Below are 22030 nucleotides of genomic sequence, written 5' to 3'. Positions count from 1 at the left end.
AGATCATCATCAACTACAAGAATCTGATGAGACGCCAGCGAGAGCCCGGGCAGTCGGACAAGCGGAGCATTGGCCATCCTCACCAATTGGAGGACGAGATGACTCCAATCGCATACATCGCCGATTCCAAGGAGCTGCGTTACCTGCTGCACCACCCGCTAATCTCGAGTTTCCTCTTCCTCAAGTGGCACCGCCTCTCGGTGATCTTCTATCTGAACTTTCTACTTTACTCTCTCATCACTGCCTCCATTATCACGCATACGCTCCTTAAGTTCCACGAAAGCGACCACACGGGCCTGACTGCCCTCTTCGGCCTGTTCTCTTGGATAGGGATTGTGTATCTCATGATCCGAGAGGTCATACAGCTTGCCATGTCGCCGCTGCTGTACTTCAGGTCCATCACGAACCTGATGGAGGTGGCTCTCATTGTCTTGTCGATCCTAACCTGCATGGAAGCCAGCTACGACAAGGAGACGCAGCGCATACTGGCCGTCTTCACCATTCTGCTGGTGTCCGTGGAGTTCTGCCTGCTGGTTGGCTCCCTGCCAGTACTCTCAATTTCGACGCACATGCTCATGCTGCGCGCCGTCTCCAGCAGCTTCATCAAGAGCTTTGCTCTCTACTCGATCTTTGTGCTTACGTTTAGTCTGTGCTTCTACATACTGTTTGGCAAGCCCCAGGTGGATTCCTCCTCTCCGAAGGACAGCACGCCAGAGCCAGCAAAGGAGGGAGAAGATGATGGTCACTTCAACACATTCTCCGTGCCCATGGAGGCGCTCATCAAGACGATTGTGATGCTCACGGTAGAATTTGATGCCGGTGACATAAAGTTTGACAGCGTCTACACTTACCTGATCTTCCTGCTCTTTGTGTTCTTCATGACCATTGTGCTGTTCAATCTCCTGAATGGTCTGGCTGTCAGCGATACTCAGGTGGGTTTATATTTCCTTTTCTTCCTCGGCTTTATCCAACTGTTTTCTCCCCTCTCTTTTCCCACAGGCCATCAAGGCCCAGGCGGAACTGAACGGCGCCATTGTCCGCACCAATCTGCTGACCCGCTACGAGCAAGTTCTCACTGGCCGAGATGGACACGCTCAGACCTCATCGTCCCAGTTGAACAAAGGCAGTCGGTTCGCTCGAGGAAGACCATGAGCTAGTCACCGGTTCAATCGTAATTTTCTTCATGCTTTTCTTGAGTTTCACGCCCTCGTGGCTTTTCCCACACTTGGGACCCCACTAGGCAGAAAAGCGAAAGGAGAGAAAATCTTCACTGATGAATCGCCTGATCGGATCGGATGGGCTGTTATATACTCACAACACATACTCATTGGCCGCATTTGCGAATCGCTGGGCTGTGAACAAGCTTGAATTGAAAGAGTGTCGGCACTTCGGTGTGCCAAAGATACATATCTTTACCCCTTGAATCAGCTCGTGTTGATTTTTCTGCCGTGCATTGCACTTTTGAGCTCAGGTCCTAAACGAGAGTCACACACCACACACATGCACATTATTATCATTATCATCATCATTATGATGACTGTGAGCGAACGAATGCTGATGAAGCATCATTGTCAATGTCGAAAGTTATGGGATTGGTTAAGGAAACCCAAGGTGGGATATGAAAAGTATTGCGTTCTGCTCTGGCATAGGATCCCAACTTTAATATTAGAGGGATTACCCTTCCAAGCAACGATGCGACAATCAACGGACATTGATTAACAACTGTATGTACATATGTACATACATATGTATGTACAGCGCCGAGCAGCGTAGACACCCAGTACCCTGCCACCCTCCGAGGGAAACAGAGAGCGATGAAGGGGGATCTGTGTGTGCGTATCCAATGAATTAATATTTCATTCTAGAACGCAGTTGTCTGCGTAGGTTGGGCACACACACACATAGTACATATATGCTGGCAGCGTTCCCATTCAATCTACTCGACGGCTGATGCACGCCAGTAGCCCCCGCTGGAAACTTCCGCAGATTCTGGAACGCAGAGGATGCGGGCTATCGGCGACAGGGGAATACTACTAAGCAGAAAGAGAAGGCGAGTTCATATTATTGCCAATTTAATGCAAGAAAAATAAAGAGAGTGGAGTGGGCGATGCCAAAGGCAGAAGAAAGAAAGGCCGTAAACCAAAAGAAGAAGGCCCGTCTCGCTCTCTCTCGTGGGAATTGACTTTGAATTTCGAATATTTCGGTATCTATTTTCATTGCGGCCAAAAACGGAGAGACGATTCCGTGTATTGCGATGCCAGCATCAACGAAAATAGATGCCCAAATGGAAGTGCAAACATCTCTGAGGGGAGGGGTGGAGTGTCGGGCGTGTGGCCGTGTGTCTTCTGTCAGTGTGTGATTGGATACTGCTTGCTGCTTTCTGCTCGATGGCTGCCCTAGAGCACGAGGTGCAGGCGTATCTGGAACACCAGCTGCTCGACGGTCTTCTTCAGGAGCGCCGCCAGGGACAGGATGAATCCCAGGAGGCTGAGGGAGAACAGCCAGGGCGTGGTCATGAGCACGGCAAAGAAGACGAGCGTCTCGTCGCCCCGGGCATTGGCCATGCGCCACAGCAACTGGCGCTGGATGGTGCGCAGCTTGAACTTGCTGTTCCACAATCGGTGGCGCTTCGAGCCGACGGTTTCGTTGAAGCCCACGGTATTATCGACCAGCCAGAAAACCGCGCAGCACAGCAGTTGCAGCACCAGCAGCACGACCTTGACCACAGCGGTCTCCAAGACGAGGTGGTACAAGGCCACCATGCGCTGACGGTGCTCCGGCTGCATTGTGGAGAGCACGACTGCGCCGAGGGACTCCAGCGGGGAGACCCTGGGGGAAGGGCCGTCGGAGAGCTCCTCCCACTCCGAGTCCGACTCGGTGCGCTCTATCGAGCTGAACTCGCTCTGGCTGACAGGTCTGGCTCTGACAGGAGCACGACTCCTCCTCTTGGTCCTCCTCGGTGGGCATCGAGTAGTCGCCCTCGTAGTCGCCCTCGTAGCGGCAGTCGGAGTACTCTTCGTGGGGGTCGTCGGAGTAGTCTCCGCGGCTGTCCGGAGAAGCGCCGCCTGTCCAGAAGGAGCTCAACACGGGCGGTGGTCCCTTCGAAGCCATCTGTGGCACAGCATTGAATCTGCAGGGGAGCCGGGTGTAAGCTATGTCCTGGGGGGAAGGGGAGTCTGGGCTGCTGCCGCTCACCCATCTGAATCCCCCATCGGAGGGAAGGTGGGGGGTGAGCGTGACCTATTGGACCCATTGGGCGGGACAGCAGAGGACTGGTGTGGATTTGGCCTAGGAAGGGCATCGCATTGAGTCCATTCTTGTCGGCGGAACCTTCGGGGGGGACCTGCAGCCCCGGCTGCTGCTGGTCGGTAAAGGCGAAGGATCCCATGGATCCGAAAATACTCCGCGAGCGGGTGAATGGGGAACGTGGGTTGTTAATAGTTGGATTCATCTTATTCCAGCACCTGTGAGGAAATATTCGTTCATGGGCTTTGTTTTGTATTTGTATTTTTATTTACTTTATGTTCCCTGTGCTTTCGATATTTGCTGCCGTTCTCTGTGTTGTGCCGCTCTCTCCAGATATTCGTACTGAATGATTTCCAGAGCCAGTTCTGAACGGCTCCAAGTGATAGTTCAGGGCCCACTTCGATGTTGTGTTTCGAATCACAGGTCAGGTGACGTACTTTCCCTGGGCAGAGCTGCGACTTGCAATAGTTGATCGGCTTTGTTGTTTTGGGATAGGACTTGCGATAAATACCATGCCACCATACTCCTGTGGCCGAAATGTTGGCTACCATTCTGGGATTAAGGCGTTAAGGGTTAACGGTTAAGGAGAGTGGTGGAGGGGGGGGTATATTTTTGCTTGGCTTTACATCTTCCTTAAGCTGCTGTTTTGTGTCACAGCCAACCTGTCATTTGTACATTGAATTGCTGCTCGAGAGGTCTCTTTGGAGTCCTCTGTTCCCCGTGTACAAATTTACATAAAATCACAGGAAGCACTTAGGATTAATAGGGGGCACTCCAGTATATCCAGAGCGAAGGTTAATCCATTCGATGGAGCGCTCAAGCAGACCAGCCAGGCGGTTGACCAGAAGCTTAACGAGGCTTAAAATTTCCAAGAGGCCGCCAGCCGGCAAGTGTCATTGCAGTCCCTCCAGTCGACTCCACTCCAGTCCAGTTTTTTCCCAAACTGTGCGACGTGAATAACTTTGATGATTTCTTGGCCCAAAGGCGCCCACACAATATAAATACTCCTCCCTTTTTTGTCAATAAGTTTATTTTCAGTCGTTACATTTACGAATAACAGGCGAGTTTTTCTACTCAAATCAAATATTAAAATTAAAAAACGATACAGTTATTGGTTGATGTCCTTCAGCTTCTCTGCATCCGTCTTGGCGGCCCACAAGCGGCACCCAATTTTTTTATAGTCATCGCTGCACATGACTATCGCCCTCAAATACTCGGCCGGCACCCCAGTTTCCTCTGATAGTCTTAACATGGTCACTTTTTTTTTCCTTAAAAACGGCAGCAATTTTTTGCATTGTCTTCGAATTCTTTGAAACCATACCTCTTATTGCTGTGTAATGTTGGTTCATTACGTGGTTTCCCAAGGTGCTCAACCTTCCAATCATTTTGCCGCATAGTTTGCACTTGCTGCCATGCACGGGGGGCGAAGCCTTAGGGGAAATCGGTGTTTTCAAATTGTCCTTTCCACTTTCAGTACTAAGAATGTCTTCAGTAACCATGTCTGGAGAATTAAGAAGTTATTATATTTATTTTTTTTAAATTTTACTTATTTACTTACTTAAGTCCGGATCCTCCCGAACCTCCTGCTCCTGCTTCTCCTCCATGTGGTGCACTGGCTCAGACGAATCATATATTTCATCAGAAATAGTACACTCCATATCATTGACTGTATAATCAGAAATATTGTGAATATTGTCAGAAATGTTGTTAATATTCTCCTCAATATCGTGAGTTGTGGCCGACTCCTCCGTATGACCGTGCATATTGTTGTCAATATCCTCAATATCCTGAGGTGTGGCCGACTCCTCCGTATCACCGTGAATATTGTCAATATCCTCAATATCGTGAGTTGTGGCCGTCTCCTCCGTATGACCGTTCATATTGTTGTCAATATCCTCAATATCCTGAGTTGTGGCCGACTCCTCCGTATCACCGTGCATATTGTCAATATCCTCAATATCCTGAGTTGTGGCCGACTCCTCCGTATCACCGTTCATATTGTTGTCAATATCCTCAATATCCTGAGATATCATCAGAACAGAAATATTCTGCACCTGAGTAACAGGCTCAGCATACTTCGCGTGCGTCGTCCCCGCTGAATGGAACACATTATTAGAAGAATATAATATAAATGTAACTAATTTACTTACCCTTACGTTGATGGTCCTGAAAAAAAAAGTACAAATTAATTACTCCTGCTGCACTTATGTTGCAAACTTGGGCTCCACCGAACGACAACGTCATGTTGTCAATTTCCTGTGCTTTCGGGCTTTGCACTTTCCGGCCTTGCAGATGGTCCCAGTATATCCCGCATAATACATTAACAAGGGCACTGTCCACCCCGTCAATTCTTACACCTCCCAAATTAATGTACATCTTTGTCTTATTTTGTGTTCTTTATTTATGTTTTAAATAACGGGGCATGTATGGATTTGGTATTTACTCATCGATAGTATTATAAGAAATACCAATGTACTCGATTGTACTCCTGATTTCAACATGTATAAAAATAAAAATAAAATAATTGTAAGGCAACATATATTAACCCTAACCGATCGAAATATTATACTGCAATTATTTTACTGCGATATGATACTGCGATAGGTTTTATGCGATATTATACTGCGATAAGTCTGAGGCGAGTTATTCGACGATCGACAAAAATAGAGAAAAGAGTGAAATAAGTTAATAAGAGTAACCCAAGAACCGCGCCAAGATGGATAAAAAGATAGATTCAGAAATGCATAAATTGTCGTGTTTCGATGAGGACATAAAGGAACTCAATCTGTTCGAGCCGTATCAGGACATAGAGGAAGATATGTTCGAGCCGTCGCAATTGTCGTGTTTCGATGGGGACATAAATGAACTCAATCTGTTGGAGCCGTCGCAATTGTCGTGTTTCGATGAGGACATAAATGAACTCAATCTGTTCGAGCCGTATCAGGACAAAGAGGCAGAGGAACATCTGCCGTGTGGACCGCTGGACCGGCTGGTTAGTACATTGCCTATGGATGTTGACGACGACGACACTGAAGGTGAGTAGATTGTGGCAATTACATTGGAGCAGGTGAATCAGACTTTTCTTCCTCCAGGTATCGTCGGTAACGATATTGGTCGCCTTCAAGCGAGCAATGAATTGCACAAAGGTACAGGCCCCCGAAAAGCTGGTAACGGACGCTTTGGAAGAACTGAAAATGCAAGGAAACATAATGAATGGACGCATTAACATGACTGTAAATTTACAGAAACTAAGCGACTCAGAATTTTCCATTTTCATGGATGAGTATCACATGCCGTGGTACCAATATGCAAAAAAAGGACCGGTACATAAATGGAAAATTCTTGCAGTCGCTGCAATCCCAATTAACGGGAATGAAATTCATTATTTGTATTTCCACATTTGTCCCGTTTCCAAAACATCTGCACTAGGCAGGAATGCGGTCAAGGAAGGACTCGATTTAGTATTGAGAGAGGTTGAGAGTGGGTGCTTGTCAAGTCAACTGTTGGCAGTTGGATCCGACCACTGCTTGGCAAATTTCATGCCGTGCAAAAGTGTAAGGGGAAAATTCCCCATATTGTGGGATCTGCCCCACCTCAAAAAGGTTATCCTAAAAAATGATATACATGAGGATGTGTTGTTGTCAAATATGTATGTCAAGGAATACAGGAAAGAAAATTACAAGAGTATCTTTGAGGCTACGAAGTCGGTAGACAACTTGCCCGACTACCTAATGTCTGATAAGGTTTAAGAAATCATTAAAAATGAAATAATGAACTTATTACGCGCTGTTGAAAAACATTTCGAATTTAGAAACGAACTAATATGTTTTAACAACATGAACAGCAATACCTTCGAGGAACGTGGCAAGCATTTATCAACAATTTTTATAAACATAATGAAAGTATCGTTTAAAGAAGATTTCAACAGAAACCCCAGTATATTATGCTACAACTGTAGTGTTCATGGCTCTCCAAATAATGGACCAAAAAATTAAATTATTAAATAAGACGTTAGAAAATATTTTGTAGTATGTAGTATAATTATATTAATTTTAATAATAATAACAATAATAATAATAATAATAATTTGTTTTTTATTTTATTTATTTTATGTAGTATGTATTATACATGTACTATACATAATTAATGTATTTTCAGCTGTAGAATGTAGAATATTTTCAGCCTGTACAAGATTTTCAGCTGTAGAATGTAGAATATTTCAGCCTGTACAAGATTTTCAGCTGTAGAAGCCTGTACAAGATTTTCAGTTGTAGAATGTAGAATATTTTCAGCCTGTACAAGATTTTCAGCTGTAGAATGTAGAATATTTCAGCCTGTACAAGATTTTCAGCTGTAGAAGCCTGTACAAGATTTTCAGCTGTAGAATGTAGAATATTTTCAGCCTGTACAAGATTTTCAGCTGTTGAATGTAGAATATTTCAGCCTGTACAAGATTTTCAGCTGTAGAAGCCTGTACAAGATTTTCAGCTGTAGAATGTAGAATATTTTCAGCCTGTACAAGATTTTCAGCTGTAGAATGTAGAATATTTCAGCCTGTAGAAGATTTTCAGCTGTAGAAGCCTGTACAAGATTTTTAGCTGTAGTGTTCAATTTTTGTTTGTTGTTTGATTGATTTTTGAATTGATTGTTGTTGTTTGATTGATTTTGTTGTTCTGAAGGCTTGATCCACCGGTGAACAGGGACGCTGGATGGCTCTAAGCTATCGTATTTATTGTACGAGTAATAATCAACTAGCACAGCACTAGCATTTAACCCGTATTCAGAGCAGACTGTAAGTTTAAGTTAGTCTGAAATTGAATAATGAAATTGAACAAAACCCTTAATAATTTGTTGTCAGTAAGTAAGTTGTATATAATGGTTATATAGACAGTAAATATTGTTTAAACGAATATCTTTACTGTATGTACCATTTTGTATATTTATGCATTCTTGAATTTTCATTTCTTTTTCTTTTCGTTATAATAGTTTTATTATCTTTAATTGGTTTTCTGTTTTCTGTTTTCGTTTTGTTTTTTTTTTGCATTTGACATGATTCGGTTCAAAATGTGTGTGTTGTTTACGCACATATTATGGTTAATGGTTCTTAATCTTGTTCGTTACTCTTTTATTACCCTTTTTGTATATCTTTTGTTTTATAAATTAATCTTTAGCTAAGCTGAGGAGCGTAGCGTATCGGATCAAATCAATCAAAAGTTGATGGGTCTAAGGGGCTAGCTAACGAGGCAGTCAATGGCAATGGCAATGGAAATCCAAATGGAAATTTATGCAAACCATGCGGCAAAACTAAAAAAAAAACTAAACGAAAAACGCAGAATCATAGACGAGGGGGAACGTTGTGAGTTGCTGCGGACACCGCAACTCTACAGTTATACCCGATACTAAGTCAGTATGGCTCTCCTCCGGCAGACGCCTCTACAGAAAATCAGTCTGAGCGTGACGTCGGGAGCTGCGTAGCCACTGCAAATTGATTTGTTCCTTTTGGCTATAAAAATTATCTGATCTAAACCAGATTCAGCAATCTGATAGATACGGTCGTTATCTATGACTCTGCGAGTTTTAGAGTAAAAAATCTGAACCAGATCGTATAATTATTATAGCCAGAATCAAGAAAACAATTTCATTCTTTCTCGCTCTGTCTCTCTCTAATACACAGGTTTCATGGTCGGTTTTGCCAATTGCAAAATATGAGTTCAAGGATCTCAGAACCCATAAGAGCTAGAGCAACCAAATTTGGTATCCACACTCCTGTGATATCGGACCTTGACCGTTTTGTGTCAAAATTTCGCCACACCCCCTTCCGCCCCCGCAAAGGACGAAAATCTGTGGCATCCACATTTTTAAAGATACGATAACACCAAAAATGCAGAATCGTAGAGGATGACTATATGTTCTAGAGTGTAAAGTCTCAACCAGATCGTATTATTATTATAGCCAGAATCAAGAAAACAATTTCATTCTTTCTCGCTCTGTCTCTCTCTAACACACAGGTTTCATGGTCGGCTTTGCCAATTGCAAAATATGAGTTCAAGGATCTCAGAACCTATAAGAGCCAGAGCAACCAAATTTGGTATCCACACTCCTGTGATATCGGACTTTGACCGTTTCGTGTCCAAATTTCGCCACACCCCCTTCCGCCCCCGCAAAGGACGAAAATCTGGGGCATCCACAAATCTCAGAGACTATTAAAGCTAGAGTAACCAAATTTGGTATCCGCACTTCTGTTAGATCTCACTATAAAACGTATTTCTCAGAATTTCGCCCCACCCTTTTCCGCCCCCACATTCGAGAAAACTAAAAACGCAAAATTATAGATAATGACCATATCTATCAGTTTGCTGAATCTGGATCAGATCGGATCATTTTTGTAGCCAAAAGCAAGAAATCAATTTGCAGTATCGGGTATAAATGTAGAGTTGCGGTCTCCGCAGCAACTCACAACGTTCCCCTCGTTTTTTTTTTTAAATCTTGCCATTTTCAGGGCTTTTGGAAGTTCCGGGGAGAATCGTGAAAGTCCCAGTACTGCCGCCTCGTCTGGGCTTAATTAAATTATTCGAAATTATCGAAACGTGCGGGGCACTGACTGACATCCCCCCAATTCTCCCACTCCACACACACCCCCCTCAAATCTTTTGTTGTGTGTTGTACGAGTACATGATGTAGGCCAGCCAATTGTTTATGAAGTGCACAGCGAGTACGAGTAGTACTTATGTATATACCCAATATAGAGCATGTATATGCGATGCATGTGTGTGGGTATCCACTTTAGTTAAGTTAAGCATGTGTCCATGTGTTTGTGAGCTGTCCGTATTTCGGTGCCAGCTAAACATTTCTTGTATACAACTATATTTTGTTGCTTTTTATCTGCGGATGCCACTCGGAGGCGGTTCAGCATGAAGTCATGCTTGGTCTCAGCTCCAGCCCCATCTCCTCACGAATTCATCTTAATTACGAAGTTTTTATGATGACAATTTCGGAGCTGCGTTTCACTTCAAGTCAAGTATATATTTCACTGTAAAAAAACTTCATTTGTAGATCAAGATTGTAGTTTTTTTCTGCCACACCCGAGTACTTTTTTCTTCATACTAGAATTTTTGGTTATTTCCCTTTGTTTTTCCAGTTTTAATGCCAAGTGTAAACAAAGCGTCTCGGGCCAGACCATCGCCTGTTGTTCATTAAGTGCAGCAAAACGCTGAGAATGCATAAAAAAAACGAGGGGGAACGTTGTGAGTTGCTGCGGAGACCGCAACTCTACATTTATACCCGATACTGCAAATTGATTTCTTGCTTTTGGCTACAAAAATGATCCGATCTGATCCAGATTCAGCAAACTGATAGATATGGTCATTATCTATAATTTTGCGTTTTTAGTTTTCTCGAATCTGCAATATTGTGGATGGAACAGATTTTCGTCCTTTGTGTGGGCGGAAGGGGGTGGGACGAAATTTTGAGATATACGTTTTATAGTGAGATCTAACAGGAGTGCGGATACTAAATTTGGTTACTCTAGCGTTAATAGTCTCTGAGATTTGTGGATGCCCCAGATTTTCGTCCTTTGCGGGGCGGAAGGGGGTGTGGCGAAATTTTGACACAAAACGGTCAAGGTCAGATATCACAGGAGTGTGGATACCAAATTTGGTTGCTCTAGCTCTTATGGGTTCTGAGATCCTTGAACTCATATTTTGCAATTGGCAAAACCGACCATGAAACCTGTGTGTTAGAGAGAGACAGAGCGAGAAAGAATGAAATTGTTTTCTTGATTCTGGCTATAATAATTATACGATCTGGTTCAGAATTTGCCCTCTAGAAGATATAGTCATCTTCTACGTTTTTGCGTTTTTGGTTTTCTCGTATCGTCGAAATAGTGGATGCCAAAGATTTTCGCGCTTTGTGGGAGCGGAAGTGGGCGGGGCAAAGTTTTGAAATTTTCTTGTAGCAGTGACATATCACAGAAGTCTGGATCCAAAACATCGTTGCTATAGCTCTTATAGTCTTTGAGCACTAGGCGCTGAAGGGGACGGACAGACGAACGGACGGACAGACGGACAGACAGACATGGCTCAATCTACTCGGCTATTGATGCTGATCAAGAATATATATACTTTATGGGGTCGGAAACGATTCCTTCTGGTCGTTACACACATCCACTTTTACCACAAATCTAATATACCCCAGTACTCATTTTGAGTATCGGGTATAATAATGCCATAAATTGGATAAACAATCCAAGCACAGTTTGCCAAAAAACAGACTTTATGGACAAGCAATTTAGTTTAGTGCTTACTCTGCTCTCATCCTCCCACGCAGCTAGAGGGTCTCTCGATCTGATCACATCACGTATTCGGGAAGGGTATGGTAAAATATCATGTGAGAATGTTATAGCAGTGTAAGACAGTACGTATATGGTATAAATTATTGACAGACGATCGGAGAAACGCGGCTGATCCTGTGCAGCTGGACATATACATATTCAGTTTATCGCGTTAAAAACTTTACCTTAATCACGTCTGTCCCCCTTCTACTTACTCTTTCCGATGTGTTGTCATTTGCTGATTTCACTTTTGCAGCTGCACCAACACAAAGAACTTTAGTAGAGGATTCGGTGTGCAGCTCAGAGCCAATTTTGTTGGGCAGTTTACTAGGCTCCAGCTCTCTCAGTCTCCAAATTCCAGATGTTTCCACAGACAGAAAGAAGAACAGGGCTGAAAGGTTTATAAATATAAATTCACTCAAAGAAAAACTGAGAAGTCGAAACAGTTTTCGAATCGCGAATGAAGATAATCTCATTATTATTTTTCTTTTAAAACTAGTAATAATGTCGTTGGACTCCCTTTCCTTTGTGACACACTTTATTCTCAAATTCCAGAGTGATACGAGTACTTTTTTTTTAACAGTGTTATAGTATATACATATGTGAGCTCCAAGAGAAGGGGGAATAAAATTCCACTCCAGACTCCGTATACTCTCTGATTTCGACTGGTTTCCGTAGATGAAGCAAATGTTTAAGAGTTTAAGGGCAATTTGTGTTTTCCGAAGCTTTTCGTAATAAGTATAGATTACCTTGACTACATCAATATTTCTGAAAGTAGTGCTCTTAATTGCTAGGGTCAGATGCGACTGAGAGAGGAGTTGCTCACTTTTGAAATCGTTTGCTGTTAAGTTTTCTGTTAATTATTGTGATATTACGCCATTCTGTCAACCGATGTCTTAGTAAGACTTTGGGTCGAGCTTCAGCTTGGACAAACAATGAAGTTGTTTGCCAATTGCTTGGGCAAATACTCGTACTCAGGTGGAAAAACAAATACCAGAATGGGGAAGAGGTTAAGATGGGAGACAAGAAAATATCAAATAAAGGGCCAATTAAGGAAGGTGATTGTGCGATTCTGTTTATCTTATCAACGACAAATTTTGAGCCCAGGGGCGTCATTTACAATCCTCAATTTGTTTGCATACTAAAGCAACATTAGCCGAAAAGCTACCTAAAAAAGAGAAGACGATGTTTCCTGATTCCCAATTCGAAGGCTATTGATAAACAATCAGTGGGGGAATATTCAAATTAGCCAGGTCTCATGTGTGATTAGCCGATTTCTCACACATTTCAAGCATCAAAGCAGACAGCAGACAGAACGGAACAGAACAGAACAGAACACAACAGAGCGGAGAAGACGTTGAGCTGACGGCTGGAGGGATCAGATCCCACAGAAGAAGCCGCCTTGAAATTTACGAAAAGAGCCGCCTATAAATCGCAAGATTTCAGCACTGCCCAGGGCTTTATCTAAAGCTCCATTCGGAACAGTATTCAAAGCATAAAGCGTAACCAATTGATTGCTAATTGATATTGATGTGTCGATTATTTTATGATTATTCTTTATGATCGTTAAATTTTGATATACCAAAAGGCGAGCGAGATCGAACACCAAACTTGATTCAAATTTGTAGATCACTTTGAACAATCAAGCCACTCCCTGAGTACTTCTCAGGCCTTGTCTTACCTTGTCTTCAGTTGGATTGTTATAATTTAATAACTACACGGGAGGGCAAATTAAGTCTGTAGTTCGGGTACCACAAAAACCACTTAAAGACGCTTTCTTTAATTGCCCCCAAAACGAAGATTTGGTTTTTATTTTTCGAGAAACCTGTGGGGTAGCTTTCGGCTGCGGATGTGGCTGTGACTGTGGCTCAGACTGTGGCTCTGACTGTGGCTCTGCCTCCAGCTGCTGGCCAGCTCCATGGACAGACAGTCATTTGTGTGAAAATCATCGTAGCATGAAGCGTTGTCAAATACCGTTTGTTGCGGGGGTCGGTCCACTCTCATGCTTTTGTTTCGGCCATTTCAAGGTCTGTACGGAAACCGTCTGTTGGGTCAGACCTCCCTCCATTGACCAGAGCAGAGCTCTAACAATGCGGGTTCTGGCATCATTTTCATAGAAACGGCATTAGAAGTTACTCATACGCAGCGTGGGTTGGATAAGATTAACGAAAGCCCACATAGACATAGCTCATCCTCCCCATTCTCACTTGACTCTTTGCAGACAGCAGAATGAGCTCTAACAACTGCGGTTTCATCGATCCGCAGGGCCAGCTGAGCGCAGCCCTCGCTAATCGGGACATACGGGAATTCCACACTGCCCTGGACAGCGGTGCCCAGGCCAATCGCCAGGACGATCGAATGCCTCTCAGGTGGTCCCCTGCATTCAGCTGCTGCTCGAGTACGGAGCCTCTCCGAATTTGGTGGATCAGGGCGAGTTCACGCCCCTCCACCATGTGCTGAAGAATAGAAAGATTGAGGCAGGCACTAAGCTGGAGCTGATCCGACTTTTCCTGAAACAACCACAGTTGGACATTGACAGCTATCGGAACGGGCAGGTACGCCAGATTCTGAGGGATCAGTATCCGGAACTGCCGTTGCCGGAGCTGCGCGAGGCCGGAGCAGAGATCGACTGCGAGCGACTCCTCCGCACGCTGCGGGACGGAGACGAGAACCAGTTCGAGCAACAGTTCGCGGAGTACCACCAGAACGTCAGCGGAAACGCAGACAACCAATGCAATGCCAACCAGGAGGAGTATCAGTCCCTGCTGGCGGAGAGTATCAAGCGGGGCAAGCAGCGAGCCTTTGAGGCCATCCTCGAGACGGGCATCAACATTAATCCTTTAAAATTAAGCGACATCAGCCCCGTGGAGTTGGCCGTAATCTGGGGCAACCACAGGGCGCTAGAGAAGCTGTTGAAGCATCCGCAGCTGAGGCTGACATCGCACTCCAAGCTGCTGAACGCGGTTATCAGTCGCCTGGGTGAGCAGCCGCTGGACGACTTCTGTGACCACCAGCGCTGCTTCCAGCTGCTGCTCGAGAGCGATCGTGTGGACATCAATGAGGCGGACAAGGCTGGCCTGGTGCCACTCTCCTATGCGGTCAAGTATCGCAACACAAAGGTGGCACAGGAGCTTCTACGGCAGGGAGCGTACATCGGGGCGAGAAGCGCGTTCGGAGATCTTCCCATACAGGAGATGGACCCGAAAGTGCTGGAGGAGCACTTCGATTCCTGCATCACCACCAACGGGGAGAAGCCCGGTGACCAGAGTTTCGAGATCATCATCAACTACAAGAATCTGATGAGACGCCAGCGAGAGCCCGGGCAGTCGGACAAGCGGAGCATTGGCCATCCTCACCAATTGGAGGACGAGATGACTCCAATCGCATACATCGCCGATTCCAAGGAGCTGCGTTACCTGCTGCACCACCCGCTAATCTCGAGTTTCCTCTTCCTCAAGTGGCACCGCCTCTCGGTGATCTTCTATCTGAACTTTCTACTTTACTCTCTCATCACTGCCTCCATTATCACGCATACGCTCCTTAAGTTCCACGAAAGCGACCACACGGGCCTGACTGCCCTCTTCGGCCTGTTCTCTTGGATAGGGATTGTGTATCTCATGATCCGAGAGGTCATACAGCTTGCCATGTCGCCGCTGCTGTACTTCAGGTCCATCACGAACCTGATGGAGGTGGCTCTCATTGTCTTGTCGATCCTAACCTGCATGGAAGCCAGCTACGACAAGGAGACGCAGCGCATACTGGCCGTCTTCACCATTCTGCTGGTGTCCGTGGAGTTCTGCCTGCTGGTTGGCTCCCTGCCAGTACTCTCAATTTCGACGCACATGCTCATGCTGCGCGCCGTCTCCAGCAGCTTCATCAAGAGCTTTGCTCTCTACTCGATCTTTGTGCTTACGTTTAGTCTGTGCTTCTACATACTGTTTGGCAAGCCCCAGGTGGATTCCTCCTCTCCGAAGGACAGCACGCCAGAGCCAGCAAAGGAGGGAGAAGATGATGGTCACTTCAACACATTCTCCGTGCCCATCGAGGCGCTCATCAAGACGATTGTGATGCTCACGGGAGAATTTGATGCCGGTGACATAAAGTTTGACAGCGTCTACACTTACCTGATCTTCCTGCTCTTTGTGGTCTTCATGACCATTGTGCTGTTCAATCTCCTGAATGGTCTGGCTGTCAGCGATACTCAGGTGGGTTTATATTTCCTTTTCTTCCTCGGCTTTATACAACTGTTTTCTCCCCTCTCTTTTCCCACAGGCCATCAAGGCCCAGGCGGAACTGAACGCCGCCATTGTCCGCACCAATCTGCTGACCCGCTACTAGCAAGTTCTCACTGGCCGAGATGGACACGCTCAGACCTCATCGTCCCAATTGAACAAAGGCAGTCGGTTCGCTCGAGGAAGACCATGAGCTAGTCACCGGTTCAATCTTAATTTTCTTCATGCTTTTCTTGAGTTTCACGCCCTCGTGGCTTTTCCCACACTTGGGACCCCACTAGGCAGAAAAGCGAAAGGAGAGAAAATCTTCACTGATGAATCGCCTGATCAGATCGGATGGGCTGTTATATACTCACAACACATACTCATTGGCCGCATTTGCGAATCGCTGGGCTGTGAACAAGCTTGAATTGAAAGAGTGTCGGCACTTCGGTGTGCCAAAGATACATATCTTTACCCCTTGAATATGCTCGTGTTGATTTTTCTGCCGTCCATTGCACTTTTGAGCTCAGGTCCTAAACGAGAGTCACACACCACACACATGCACATTATTATCATTATCATCATCATTATGATAATGACTGTGAGCGAACGAATGCTTATGAAGCCTCATTGTCAATGTCGAAAGTTATGGGATTGGTTAAGGAAACCCAAGGTGGGATATGAAAAGTATTGCGTTCTGCTCTGGCATAGGATCCCAGCTTTAATATTAGGGGGATTCCCCTTCCAAGCAACGATGCGACAATCAACGGACATTGATTAACAACTGTATGTACATATGCATCTACAGTGGGTACACAGCAAGGCAGGCGCGATTAGATACAGTGTGAGGAAAGGTATTCCCACACGTAGGGGGCAGTGCAGGGTTAAGCGCTAACGGCCGTTATCCGGGGATATCCGGAGGCGGCGAATTTCCGAGGAGAGCTCTCCCGGGGACCCAAGATGAGAGGGGAGGACCCCTGGAGAGAGAGCCGCGGGATGGCGGGATCGGGCCGGCAGTGGCCCAGCGCATGACCGAATATGGTCATGAGATCACGCCACCAGCCAGGTCACGTTGGAAAGCGACAAGGGAATGAAGGAACGCCGATGGTAAAATACGGGCACCGCATGGCGGAAAGTGCTGTTAGCGCCAGGCGGCATCGGCGGCGCTGACGCAGATGCGAGCCTATAAGAGGAGGGCCGCGACCAGGAACAGAGGACAGTCAGCAAACGGAGCTAGCAAGAGTGAAGTGCACAGTGAGCGACAAGAGTGAGACCAAGCGAAGGGAAAAGAGCGTTAGAAAGCGAACACTTTGTGTGAGGATTGAGAGGCGGACTCGAGCGTGCAGCCAAGAGCCAAAGACCCCAATCCCTTGAACCAACGGTGCCACGCTTGACGCGCAACCCACCAGGAGTGAGGCACCCTCGGCCCGCAAAGCCAAGGGAGTCGAGTGAGAGCGAACGCGTCAGGCGCCTGACTGAGAGGCGGATTTGGGCCACGTGCCAAGAATCGCTAGCCCCAGTCAGTAGTGCCGGCGGTGCCACGCTCGGCGACGCCGTGGGGGGCCCAGGGAGCGACACGCTCATCGAACCACCGGAGTCGGAATAGCATAAGATAGACTTAAAATACCAATAAAGCATATTAGCATACCAGTACAAGACCCAACCCGTGCCTTCTTACTTGTCGTCGGGGCAACATACAAATATTGTTGCAGCGAGCCTACCGACCGCTGAGCCAGCCCAGCTGCATCAGACGGGAAAAGAACGGACCGTTACAACTGGCGCCCAACGTGGGGCCTCTCGACAAGCAAAAGACAAAGTGCATTTGGGAAGGGCGGTATTGAGTTTGGTATCGCGAGGGCATAAAAATGAGGAGCCGACGATGGGTTCATTCATTGAGGAAAGAGGACTTGGTCCAGTGCGCGCGGGCGTGCGGTCTTCGATTGGAAGGCACGCTGACCGAGATGCGCCGAATCTTCAAGGAGTGGATAGAGAAACACGGAGAGGAACCGGAGTATGCGGACGCGCTCGAGGCCTGGGAGATGAAGGCGGGAGGAGCCGTGACCGCGGCCCAAATGGAGGACGGGGCGGATCCATACGAGCGCCTGACGCTGCCGGCGAGTGCGGAGCAAGTAACGCTGTGGAGACGGCCGTCCGAGACCCCAGAGGAGCTCATCGCGAGCCTGGCGGTCCCGGTGAAAAGCCGGTCGCCTAGCCGACCGCGGGCAGAGAGTGGGGAGAGGCCAACCAGGCCAGCACAGCCGGAGCAAGGGGGCGCGAGAAACCCACAGGGATTGGAAGAAGGGAGAGCAGGGGAGGATCGTCGACGGGGACTAGATGAACAAACCACGAGACCGCACAGTTCGAGTTTTGCCCACGTCGCCAAGCAGGTCAGGGAGTAGTCGTTTCGGTTCGACGGAACAGCGAAACCACTCGAGTTCCTGGAACAGATCGAGTGGTCAGCCGACATGTACGGGTTGGAGTTGAATCTAATTCCGCGAGCCATGCCTGAGCTGCTAAAGGGTCGGGCGCTCATGTGGTTTGTAGCCAACAACAGGCAGTGGCAGACATGGGACGCATTTGCGCGTAGCTTCCAAGCATACTTCCTGCCGAGGGGGTATTTTGAAAAATTACTCCAGGAGGTGAGGTTGAGGAAGCAAAGATGGGGAGAGCCATTCAAGGACTACATGGTGGAGATGCAGACCCTTATGCGGCCACTAAAATGCACGCCCGAAGAGCAGTTGGAGCTCATTAGAGACAACAGCATGCCCGATCTGAGGGTGTTCATCCGGCCACATAGGTGCAGAGACCTGGATCACATGATGACGCTGGCCGACGAGTTTGAGGCTCTGGAGAGGGACCGGCTGGAGTTCCAACGGGAGTGTCCGGCGAATAAGGCAAAAGCAAACAATCCGTTCGCTCATCCGGCAGTAACGGAGATATGTCGCCGCTGCCAGGGCGACACGACAGCCAGCTCTGATTCGACAAGGGAAAAAAGGCCGGTCCCAACGCGGCGGGACGACCAAGCGAACACGAACATAGAGGCTGGGTTCGTGAAAAACCCAGCCCAGGCGTGTCGACGATGTGGAAGTGACCGCCATTGGCGCAAGCATGCGATGGCCGACCTATAACATTCTGCTGGAGGTGCGGCAAAGTAGGAGCCCCGACATGGCAGTGCTGCCAGAAAGCGGGAAACGCCCCGCGACCCAAGCCGCGGAGGGCCGTGCCAGGGTCGCAAGACGAAGCCCCCCAAAGCTCATAGGAGAACTCACGGAGGAGGATGTCCAGCTGTCGGCGGTAGTGAGGATCGCGGGCAGCAACTGGAAAGCAACGGTCGATACCGGGGCGACAAGCAGTTTTATCAGCTGCGAGGCGGCGAGTAGACTGGGGGAAGAGGGGCGACAGAAAGAGACGAGGAAGCTGGTGCGGCTGGCTGACGGACGCAGCCGGGAAATCAATTCCCAGATCGAGGTGGAGCTGGCCTTCGGGGACAAGATCGTTACAATCCCGCTTCTCGTGTTGCCCGGAGTAATAGATGAGCTGGTTCTGGGATGGGATTTCCTCGCCGCGGTCGGAGCAGAGGTGACCTGTGCGGGACACAGGATTGTGATCCCGGCGAGAAGCCACCGCCAGGGGCGGTTGGAGGAGAAGTTGTCAGTGGCGGTGGTAGCGAACACGGGATGGTCTGTCGAGCCCGCATCCGACGGAACGCAAGCGGAGGAGGGATCGGTTGAAAACTTTCTGGCAAAGGAGTTGGAAGAGTTCCGAGAACTGAAGGGAGTGTCGAACATAGCTACACACACGATCTCTATGTGTGATGCACAGCCGGTCAAACAGCGCTACTATCCCAAAAATCCCAAGATGCAAGCTGGAAAGAGGGTGTATTGAGACATCGAAGAGCCCGTACAGTTCACCCATCGTGATGGTCAAAAAGAAGACGGGAAAGTGGAGATTATGCGAGGACTTCAGACAGATAAACGCGAAGTCCATCAAGGATGCGTACCCCATGCCAAGAATAGACTATATTTTGGACCAGCTCAGGGAGGCACGGTTCATCAGTAGCTTGGACTTAAAGGACGGATATTGGCAGATACCACTGGAGGAAGGCAGTAGAAAGTTCACCGCGTTCACGGTGCCCGGCAAAGGGCTGTTCCAGTGGAAGGTGATGCCATTCGGACTCCACTCAGCCTCGGCTACGTTTCAGAGGGCATTGGACCAGGTGATAGGCCCCGAGATGATGCCACACGCGTTCGCGTACCAAGACGACATCATTGTCATCGGCCGTACCGAGGAGGAGCACAAGCGCAACCTCGAAGAAGTTTTTCGACGGTTGAAGAACGCCAACTTGCGCCTAAATGTGGACAAGTGTCAATTTTTTAGGAAGGAGCTACGATACCTGGGGCATTTGGTAAAGGGAGACGGAATCTGCACCGATCCCGAGAAAGTGGCGGCCATTAAGGAGTTGCAGCCGCCAGCGAGTGTCAAAGAGCTACGACAATACTTGGGCGTGGCCTCCTGGTACCGGCGTTTCGTAAAGGGATTCGCCACGTTGGTGCAGCCCCTCAGCCCTTTGCTGAAGAAGAAGGCCAAGTGGGAATGGTCAACGGAACAGCAACAAGCGTTCGAGGACGTAATAAGTCGGCTGACAGCAGATCCGGTGTTGGCATGCCCAGATTTCTCAAAGAAATTCGTGCTCCACACGGACGCCAGCGACTACGGACTGGGGGCGATCCTGACGCAAGAGACGGAGAAGGGCGAGAGGGTCATCTCATACGCCAGTAGGACTCTGAATAGCGCAGAAAAGAACTATTCGGCGACTGAAAAGGAGTGTCTGGCCATTGTATGGGCTATAAGAAAGCTAAAGCCCTATCTGGAGGGATACCATTTCAAGGTGGTCACGGATCACATGGCGTTGAAATGGTTGAACAGCATCGAGAGCCCAACAGGGAGGATCGCCAGGTGGGCGCTGGAGCTACAACAATACGACTTCGAAGTGGCATATAGGAAAGGGCAGCTGAACGTAGTGGCGGATGCACTGTCCCGACAGCCATTGGCGGAGCGATGCCTGAGAACCACCGAGGAGGAAGCAGAAAAGGGACACGAACCGGAGGCAGAGTGCGGATGGAAAAAGGTCAAAGAGAGGATGAGGACGGAACCGAGGAAATATCCGGATTACGTCGAGGAAGCAGGCCGGATATACCGGCACATCCCGCACCGGGCTGGAGAAGAGGAGATAGCATCATGGAAGTTATGCGTACCGAAGGATCTAAGAGAGAGAGTTATAAGAGAGAATCACGACTCGCCGGAGGCGGGGCACGCGGGCGGCAGAAGGACGATGGCCCGAGTAGCCGCCCGATACTACTGGCCGGGGATGCACCGAGATGTGAGGACATACGTGAGAAAGTGTGAAAGCTGCATACGCTACAAACCAAGTCAACTGCAGGCGGCCGGGAAAATGCTGACACAAGTGCCAGAAGAGCCGTGGGCAACGGTGTGTGCCGACTTCGTGGGCCCTCTGCCCAGGTCAAAGCATGGGAATGCCATGTTATTGGTGATGGTGGATCGGTTCTCGAAATGGACCGAGTTGGTCCCCTTGAGAAAGGCCACTGCGGAAGAACTAACGAAAGCGTTCCGAGAGCGCATCGTGTCCCGGTTTGGCGTGCCGAAGGTGGTGATCACGGATAATGGCGTCCAGTTCACCAGTAGAGCTTTTAAGAGGTTTTTGGAGCAGATGGGTGTACGGCATCAGTTCACGGCCCCGTACACGCCGCAGGAGAGCCCGACGGAGCGAACTAACCGGACAGTGAAAACTATGATAGCTCAGTTCACCGAAGGGAACCAGAGGAACTGGGATGAGAAATGGCCAGAGATAATGTTGGCCGTAAATTCAGGTGTGTCCGAATCCACCGGGTACTCGCCGGCGTTCGTGGTCCAAGGGAGAGAGCCGAGGCTACCAAAGGCTCTATACGATGACGAAGCGCTTGGCACAGGACAGGGCACGCACACTCCGGACGAGAACGCGGCCAAGTTGAGAGAGGTGTTTCAACTGGTGAGGCGGAATCTCGAAAGAGCGGCGCAGGACCAGGCGAGGTATTATAACCTGAGGAGGAGAGCGTGGAAACCCACGATTGGAGACAAGGTATGGGCCAAGCAACACCATCTATCCAACGCGGCCGAAGGGTTTGCGGCAAAACTGGCCCCGAAATATGACGGGCCCTACACCATAATGGATTTCGTGTCCCCG

At 47.9% G+C, this 22030-nt stretch overlaps 1 protein-coding gene and 1 long non-coding RNA gene across 3 annotated transcripts; both read right to left on the bottom strand.

Annotated features, from left to right (window-relative positions):
* Positions 1-2661: 2661 nt before the first annotated feature.
* On the bottom strand, positions 2662-3230 carry LOC117194860. The gene is made up of 2 exons (XM_033399327.1): positions 3196-3230; positions 2662-3130 (listed from the first exon to the last, which is right to left on the bottom strand). The coding sequence occupies exons 1-2, from the start codon at positions 3210-3212 to the stop codon at positions 2662-2664; spliced, it is 486 nt and encodes a 161-aa protein (XP_033255218.1). The 5' UTR covers positions 3213-3230.
* A 1336-nt stretch (positions 3231-4566) lies between these two features.
* LOC117194335 lies at positions 4567-4848 on the bottom strand. Of its 2 annotated transcripts, none has more exons than XR_004474798.1 (2): positions 4805-4848; positions 4567-4732 (listed from the first exon to the last, which is right to left on the bottom strand). It is a non-coding gene; the product is annotated as an uncharacterized LOC117194335 (long non-coding RNA). The 2 variants fall into 2 exon arrangements; XR_004474799.1 differs by having other exon boundaries at positions 4567-4747; positions 4805-4839.
* Positions 4849-22030: the final 17182 nt, after the last annotated feature.

The sequence above is a fragment of the Drosophila miranda genome (genome assembly GCF_003369915.1).
Source record: "Drosophila miranda strain MSH22 chromosome Y unlocalized genomic scaffold, D.miranda_PacBio2.1 Contig_Y3_pilon, whole genome shotgun sequence".
Lineage (NCBI taxonomy): Eukaryota > Metazoa > Arthropoda > Insecta > Diptera > Drosophilidae > Drosophila > Drosophila miranda.
The sequence above is the reverse complement of the archived record's forward strand: the minus strand, read 5'-3'. Positions and strand labels throughout refer to the sequence as shown.